An 8,692-nucleotide genomic window follows, 5' to 3' on the forward strand; every position below is an offset into this window, starting at 1 on the left:
AAACATTAATGACTCAACAAATCTTTATTATCAGAAGGTTCCAATCAGGCACAACTTTAATATCAGGGAATAGAAAACACTGCTGTTAAAACTCACTTATAATCAAATCTTCCACTTCAATGAGCTCTTGTTAATCTTTTCATCACTAACATCAGGGGTCACGCTTGGGCAAATGTAGTCATCAACAAATATCACTACTTAACTAGTCCTGCTGTTAAGTGATAAGTAATATATAGCTACTCAGCATGCATATTTATCAAAGAAAATAGCTAGATTTCATCGTGCAAAAAATGCAATAAACCAGCAGTTGTAATTCACTGAATACAAAAAAGGAAAACTACAGGATTAGTTTGACATGTGTATACATTTATACTTTCATGCATGGAAATGGCTAAGTAATAGAAACTATTTTGAATAGACCATAATGGAAATTTACTTTTTTAAAGCCACATAGTTCAATAACAGCAGAAATTGTATGCCTAGATGATATGACAGCTAATGACCTGAGACAGAGATAAAGTGCAGGGATTGGTTGAAAAAGACTTCTGGGGACCTCAGTTCCAGTTTTGTGCTTGATTGCTGATAGACAATATACGTCTCTGCACAATACTTTGATTGTGTTAGACATTTAATCTAAAAACCTTTATAACATCATGGCTTAAAAGTAAGTGAATATTTTGATACCTTTTAAAGACCAAGCTATAATATAAATTCTCCTGATTGGTAAATCACTATAGCAACATTCTATTCAGGAACAGAGATGGTGCTCTTGCATTGGGTAAAATCTCATTCAGGTGATTTTTATTTTGGATTAATTGTGCTTCTACTCTGTCTAGCTGAAATCAGACTCCTTGTGGGGTCTTAAGAGTTAATATTTCATCTTTATTTGCTGTCTCTCTGTCATGGTTACCACTTGGATGAGCCTCTGGCCATTTCCCTGTCCACACTGACTGTGCTAGCAGATCCACTTTTGATGCTCCAAGCTTCAGCCATTCTGAGGGCCGCCTAGAAGAAGACAAATGTTATGTCAAAGACAACTGGAGTTAACAAAGTGAATTTATCAGACGTTTTGAGGACTCACAGCTACTGACCTACTTCTCAGAGTTCCACTAATTCTCTTTTGTGCCCTCTGTGGCCCAACTAGGGTTCCAACTCCAGAGCCAAAGAGTCTGGCCCAACGCAGCTCACTGAAGTGTTTGTCCTCCAGAGGACTTGTTGAAGATTGTGGCATCTCAATGTTTTCCATTCCGTTTGCTTCATCTTCTTTCTTCTTTGTTCCACACTCTGAGGTGGGTGTCTGATTTTGCCAAGATCCGTCAGTTATCCTTTCACTAACATCACTGTGACCTGTTGAGCTTCTGCTGTTTGTCTGGATAGAGCTCATCTGAAGAAACTGAGCTGACTGGGCAAGAAGCCGATGAGGCAGAGGTACTCTGTGCTTTTGCTTTTCCATACTTTGAGGTTCGGCTGGCAGATGGAGGTCAAAGGGCACTAGGGAGAGTGGCTGCAGCAAAAGAAGTAGCTCTTGAAACAGTTGTCCATAAATTGGCCCCTGGGCCAGAGCCAAGAAACCCCATTGGTGATAGTGTTCCGTCACAACATCTATGAATTGAGTATAAAATGAGCATTCATTTTAAAAGTATAAAATGTAGTAAGGAATTAAGTATTGTGACGACGGACAATACATTCCTTTATAGTTGTCGCTAAACATCATAATACTTACCTACGCAAGTGTATAAATGATGGATCCAGAATTCCAAAGCACGCAAGCTAAAGAGCAATATGTTCATTAGCTAACTGTACTGTAGCATAACTTTAACAGACGTATTCAGCATTTGACCTACTTTAGCAGATCTATGATGAAGACACTGAGCCGCATGCGACTTGATAACTGGGAACATTTTTTTACCACAGATACCAAGCTGGCAGGCATTCGGGTAGATGAGCCTATGAAGACAGAAACATTGGCAATCTTAAGAAAGACAGTGTCCAATCAGCTTTTGAGGGCACTTCACTTGGGAATGAAGTTGTTTCATTTGATTATCATCTGACTGACTCCCACAGACCTGGTTGTGCCGTGGCCTCCACGATGTTCCATAGTTTGTTGCGTCGCTTTCCAATAATCAAGTCAAATTTATACGCTTTCAAACCATCTTGAAGGATGGTCTGGATTGCGGGGTAGAGCTGTTTAAGGACAAGGATGCTGATTGTGGTGCACAGTGAACTCTTTCCCAGTCTGATCTAAAAACAAAATGACAAAACAATTTAAGAAATCTGAATGAGACTTAATCTTCTAAAAGGACTCTATGTCTGTACATTAAACTATATACAAAATTTTGCCTGGCAGTCTAATTAGAAACCATGGGTAATATTTGACATTTCTATCAAATTCAATGATACATCTATCCAATATATTTTGCCCCCCTTTCCATATTATTATTATTTACTCCTGATAGTACCTTTTCCTCTGGGTCTTGTCTTGAGTTGAAATGAGCTATTATTAGATCCACTGCTAAACTCACAGCTTTCAACATACCTGCAGAAAAACAGAAAGAAATGAGAGGGATGGGAGTGAGTTAGAGATTCAAATTAATTCTGTAAAAACACATTCTGCTGATAAACAGTGTTTTTGATCCCTCAAGATTCAGCCTGATGCTTTGTAAAGGAATTTAAGACTCAATATATATTTACACAATGCAAATTTAAAATGCTGTATTTTTAAGTAATTTCTCTCAATCCCTCTAAAGTAAATGAAGATATGTGAACCATAATAAAAAAGCAACATATAGTACTACACACATTTCTGCTCACATAGAAACACACATACAAACATGTAGAGTGTGTTAGCCAATCCAAGGCAGCGAGAGTTAAAAGTAGGTCACATTTTCCCCTTCAGGGAAGCAGAGGCAATGCTGCAGAGATCCACTCTGAATCTTTCTGTAGCAGAAGGGATTTTTGCCTTCAATGGCAGTCAATTGTACTTCAGTGTTTTCTGCATTTGGAATTCCTATGCAGCACAAGCTACGGTAGAAATGTTCATATTCACATAAGTCTCCATACATATCATGGGCACATTGCTATTCTGAATAACAAAAACAGAACATTATATATTGGCAGTTGATAATAATCATGTAATAATGTAAGATGGGTGTTTAGTCATAAAAATATATGCAGAATATTTATCATCTCACTTCTCTTGTGCAGAAGATCAATTGAAAGAATATCTGAAGGGGCTTCTGGGGAAAGGCAGAACTCGTCAGGGGGTCTGTCAGTCATAGAGAATGAGTCACTGTGTTGATGCTCCCTCATAACACCTGCAGAGTTAAGGAAGCATGCATGAAATTTGACTTAAATGCATAACTTCTTCCAGATTGTTTAGTATAAATTTAGGTGCGAAGTTGCACAAAGGTTTTACGCACAAACATACACTTCAGTACAGTAAGTGAATGGAAACAATAACATGATTTGAGATTCAATGACACTTACAAGGTGATCTCATTGGCCCAAAGATGTAGTGAGCACTGGTCTTGGGTTCTTCTTTGGTGCAAACCTGTGATGCAGCTTCAAGAGGCCAAAGGGATTTTTGTCCAGTGCCGGGTAGAGAGATGAGGGAGGAGATAGAGGTCAAGGAGGTGACTGATGTAATGGCAGGGGGGGAGCTTTGATGTAAAGGGTGGGATGCATCCAGAGGACCTGTAGTCTCCTCTATAATTACTGGTGGAGTCTGAGTCTGAACAAGGGGCACCTGCTCGAGAAGACAGTTGTGAGAAGCCTGTTTTCCAGACCAGGATTGTTTTTGACTTTGACTTGAGCAGGCCTTTGGACTCCCTTCTGTTTGCTCTGGGCTTTGAGGATTTCTTGGTCTCATATTTGGACTCATATGTGGATTTCTGTTCATCAAGTCCTGGTGAATAAGCCCTAACATTGTGCTGGGCTGGGTACAATGGGGACGATTATGGGGCAAAATAGGACTTGATGTGCAGGTGGAACAGCTGTCTGAACTGGTCGCTGCCTCCAGGTGAATGTTAGAGGAACTCCCGAGAGGTGAGGGTTGTACATGGTGCGGATGTACCTTGCTTTTGCAAGGAGCTTTGGATGGACCAGCCTTGGTGTACTTGTGGCTCATGTACTGATTGAGAAGAGAACCAAGAGTCTTGCTCTGTTGTTTTCCTGAGGGTGCCTGAAGCACAAAGGGCTGAATGGGGAGAAAGGTGGGCCTTTGTGCTTTTGTGTATCGCACAACTTCTGGGGATGAAGCACATGCACCTGTAGACACAAAATGTTTTTTAGAAAATCGTTGTGGTTTTTCTATAAAACAAAGAACTGAATAAACAAAATATTAGGGGCTTTCTAGTTTTTTACCTTCTGGATTGGACTGATTACTGCTGTCAGCACTCATGGACTCTGCTGCCATCTCTGAATCATCCTGTTTCTGAATGGAGGAGAGATTATGGATAAAGTGTGAGCCTGATGGATCCTCTATGCTCTTTTTCATAGATGATTCGCCATTTCCCTTCTTACATCGGACAATTTCTGCAAAAAAGGTGGCGTGTTTCCTAGATGGAGGTGAAGATACATTTGTGTCTAAATGGCAGGGACAGCTGCTTTGCAGGGCTCCCAGCTTCGATAAGGCAGAGCATTTCTGGCTGCCAGTCCAGCTCTGAGACTGAGGAGTCTTGATATAATTACAACTACCATGTTCTCTTGAAGCAGACTGACAAGTTTGTATGTGTGCCATTCTCTCTTTTGTTCCCTTAGATTGGTCCTTATTCTTCCCTTCATCACCCTGGAAAAGTTGGAAAATTTGTAGTTTCACTGTTGTGGATATCACTCGGTAGATGTAAATTATACATAAAGATCAAATAATTTGGTTATTCAAGGACAGTATATATGTTACAACACATTAATCCCTTAATAACACCCTGAAACTAGAAATTTACCATAGGTATGGTGCAATAATGGCTTAAATACCTGGTGTTCACTTTGGTCAACCTTTGGCTTCTCCTTTTCATCTCGCACTGAATGTCCAAAAAGGAAATATTCTGAAGGTGGAGAACAGCTTCCATGGCTTTGAGTCTCAGAGAAACTGGTCAAAGAGGACCAGGGTGGGCTGGGTGAAGACTGGGATGATAGGTCACATGTCACCAGTTTATAGTAATTCTGGGTGGAACCTGCTAACCGTGCCTGACTCTGCAGACACATGGTGAGGTCTGAAATTTCCATTGATGGGAAACCATCAGAGTTGGATGGATAGATGTTGCAGTTTGGATCACTGCTGTGAGATGACCAGCTGGGCAAAGGGTTTGAACTGTCTTGTAACATTGAACCTGATCCATGAACAGGACTATCTAGGCTAAGTGGAGTTGCAGGAACTGCATTGTTGGTTTTGTTGTATATGGCACTGAAGTTAACTAGTACTCCATCTGAGCTATTACATGAAGAGTCAGTGATATAGTCTGTTTGGTTTTGAGAAAAGGATTCAATAAGATTTTCAGGTGGAGCCCAGCTTTCAGGTTCCTCTAGAGTTTGCTTGCTAAAGTCTTCCACATCACCCCAGTCCTGTTCATCACATTCCATTAATACAGGGGTTCCTTTGCTTTCACCGCATGTATCAAGCTCCCTCCCTTGTTCTTTGTTTTCTTTGGCTTGGCTAAACGTATTCATATTACACTGAGTCACATTTCCTTGTAGTTGAAGGGATGACCCCTCATAGTACTTATGCAAGTTGTCTCCCTCCGAGTCCTCATCCTCTTCATCCTCATTCACTTCTGATTCAGGGATGAAGAGGTTTTGCAATCTGGGATTACCTCTGCGATGGGATGGCTTTTTATTTAGTTGGGGACTGGTTGATGGAGAGTTCTCTGACAAAACACAAAGCATTGGGAACGATTTATATCCTCTAGAATTTTCAGTCCCCTTCTTGTCTGCTGTTTCTGTTGAACTTGACTTGCTTGTGTGGCTTAGACTGCCATAGTCAAGTGCTTCCCTTGGCAGATCTCCTCTCTCGGGTAGGGATATACTGTGCGTCAAATTCAGAGAGCGTGGCTGCCTAGATGTCTGTACCGAGTTATGTAGGTGCCACCCAACAGACTGGCCATGGATGTGGTACACAATCAGAGTTTCTCCTGACTTTGGGGAGACGTCCATTTTCTAAGCACAGCACTTCAAAGCATCAGTCTTTGTATGGCAGGCTGGTTAAGTGACAAATACAGTGAATGCAATGCTCAGTCTCTGCATTTTTATTGCTTTTAAGCAAGAATCTTAATGAAGAAAATAAGCATTCAGTGGATTAGCTATAGTAATGCTTTCATATAAATCATGACTCCATACTTTACCAAACTTAAAGGGTTAGTTCACCCAAAAATGAAAATTCTGTCATTAATTACTCACCCGCGTGTCGTTCCAAACCCGTAATTCTTTCGTTCTTCTTCACATGGATTACTTAAACGATGTCTTTACTACCTTTCTGGGTCTTGAAAGTGGTAGTTGCGTTGCTGTCAATGGAAGGACAGAAAGCACTCATTATTCATCAAAAAGATCTTTATCTGTGTTCCGAAGATGAACGAAAGTCTTACAGGTTTGGAACAACATGAAAGTGAGTAATTAATGACAGAATTAGACAGAACTAACCCTTTAAAATCCAATTTTCCATATAAACCAATAAATCACACAGATTTGCTTGGATCTTAATGGGCATAACCATAGAAGTTTGTAATTAAAATAGATTAACTCCACCCACTTCATTACCACTTCACTACTTCATTGCCTTATACTGTATATCCCAGATCGGTCATAAAAACAATGGCAAAAAACAAGCATTTTTTCTTTTTTCTTTCTCAATAGAGAACCATCTATTGAGTTCAGTTGTTTTCATACAAATTTTATTTTCCATCCCCTAACCCCAAAACATTATTTATTACGTTTATTAATCTGGATTCCTCACAGGAACCGTTGGCTAGACCCCATATTAAACCTGAACACACACATACACACATTTACTTACACTATCTAAACGAAGACAGTATAGATTTCTCATGTTGCAATTATAAATCCTACAGACTAACCCTTAAAAAAAACAATTGAGATTGTAAAACATCATGTAACTTTTGATATATAAATAATTTTTACGAATAAGGTCATGTCAGAATATCTCAAGACAAAAAAACGTCATATTTTGCTAACTTATGGTGATACTTTTGTCCCCAAATAGCTTAGTAAAATAAACACTGTAATTTAAAAGATACTCAACAATATATCTGTCATTTTAGTATTTTAGTTAATAAATTCTTTTACCTCTTTCTTCAAATTCCAGCCCTAGAATTCTGTTTAAGTAACAGTAAATTAGGACCCTGTGGTCAGACTGTTAGCATGGGGCAACTGCATCAACTCACCCAGCCGTAAAGCTCCATCAGTCCGAGAGCCAGCACATAGTCACTCTCATTCTGTCTGCACAGAAACTAGAGCAAACACACTGCATGATCACAACATAATGCTCTACATCCACTAAGCAAAGAAAAATAAAACATGAAAAGATAGGAAAAGGGCAACGTCCCTCTTGCAGTTCCTCTTTAGTCACACTTCTTTCTGCTCGCTCTGCACTCCTCACAGCTCATCTGTTCCTCATACCTCCCCTCCTCCCCCTGTACAGTGGTTCTGAGCCCCACAGTCCTATAGCAACAGCATCACAGACCCCACTGAGCATGCTCAGTGCTCTGTTGTTGAGGGATCATATTTGAGGGGATGGCAGATTTGCCTCTGCTCTCAGATTGAACACTGACTCATAGAAGACTTTTCTAAAATTGAGATCCTCAATGAGAAACGAATGTTTTAAAATAAAGCAGATATCTCACATAGAAAATATGATGGTCGAAAACCCCATTTCTTTCGAGAGGCTTAAAGGAATAGGTCACCTAGAAAGGAAATTCTGTCATTATTTACTCACCTTCATTTAATTCCAAACCACTTTCTTTCTACTGTGGAACTGTTGTTTTGAAGACTGTGCTGGTTGCTCTTTTCCATGCAAATACAATGGTGACTGGAGCCTCAAAAAAGTCACAAAAGCATTATAAAAGTGGTCCTTAAGACGCAGGCACTATCTTCCAAATTGAAGAACAAGTCATTATTTATTTATAATCTTCCCATCCATTGAGCTGTTAACTGGTGCGACAGGAGTTATTTATGAATCTTAAAACATTAATTTTGTATATTGGGTGAACCAATCTTTTACTATTACATGAAGGAGCTGTTTAGTTTTATACAGTACTTATCTTTGAGGTAAGTTACAGAAAAAATTGGCTGCCAGAATAATCATCTGCTTCTGGTTGTCCTCATCCACCCCACGCCACTAATGAGTTAAAAGACTTGCCTTTGATGACGCATGGATATGGATAATCTCACAAACATCTGGTGTAGGCACTGATGGAAAAGGTGGCTAAATCCCTTCGCCTGAATGCCTCTGTCTCTCAGTTCAACAACCCATTGGGGAAAAGCTCATATTTGTATCCACCATACACATGGTAAACAACAACAAGCTCATCAGAATTTATATCAAAAAGCTTACTGGCTTTTCTGTTAATCTACTGACCTAAATCAGTATAACTATAAGATGCCTCAAAAATATTTTTTATGCCACTGTTTCTAATCAAGAACAGCTGTAGATAGCACATACTAAATTATGCATATACGCAAATTT

The 8,692-nt window shown here is 39.6% G+C and overlaps 1 protein-coding gene across 3 annotated transcripts; it reads right to left on the bottom strand.

Moving 5' to 3' along the window:
* Positions 1–7: 7 nt before the first annotated feature.
* Positions 8–7,646, bottom strand: LOC307152601 (AP-4 complex accessory subunit RUSC2). Of its 3 annotated transcripts, none has more exons than XM_079861381.1 (12): positions 7,392–7,646; positions 6,391–6,494; positions 4,972–6,150; positions 4,363–4,786; positions 3,487–4,266; positions 3,192–3,314; positions 2,460–2,536; positions 2,067–2,241; positions 1,845–1,947; positions 1,724–1,770; positions 1,092–1,602; positions 8–1,005 (listed from the first exon to the last, which is right to left on the bottom strand). In XM_079861381.1, the coding sequence occupies exons 3-12, from the start codon at positions 6,145–6,147 to the stop codon at positions 843–845; spliced, it is 3,579 nt and encodes a 1,192-aa protein (XP_079717507.1). In that variant the 5' UTR covers positions 6,148–6,150; positions 6,391–6,494; positions 7,392–7,646; the 3' UTR covers positions 8–842. The 3 variants fall into 3 exon arrangements, with proteins under 3 accessions (XP_079717507.1, XP_079717506.1, XP_079717505.1); XM_079861380.1 differs by having other exon boundaries at positions 4,972–6,191; XM_079861379.1 differs by having other exon boundaries at positions 4,972–6,260; positions 7,392–7,615.
* Between the last annotated feature and the right edge of the window lie 1,046 nt (positions 7,647–8,692).

This window comes from Squalius cephalus (genome assembly GCF_949319135.1).
Source record: "Squalius cephalus genome assembly, chromosome: 24".
NCBI lineage: Eukaryota > Metazoa > Chordata > Actinopteri > Cypriniformes > Leuciscidae > Squalius > Squalius cephalus.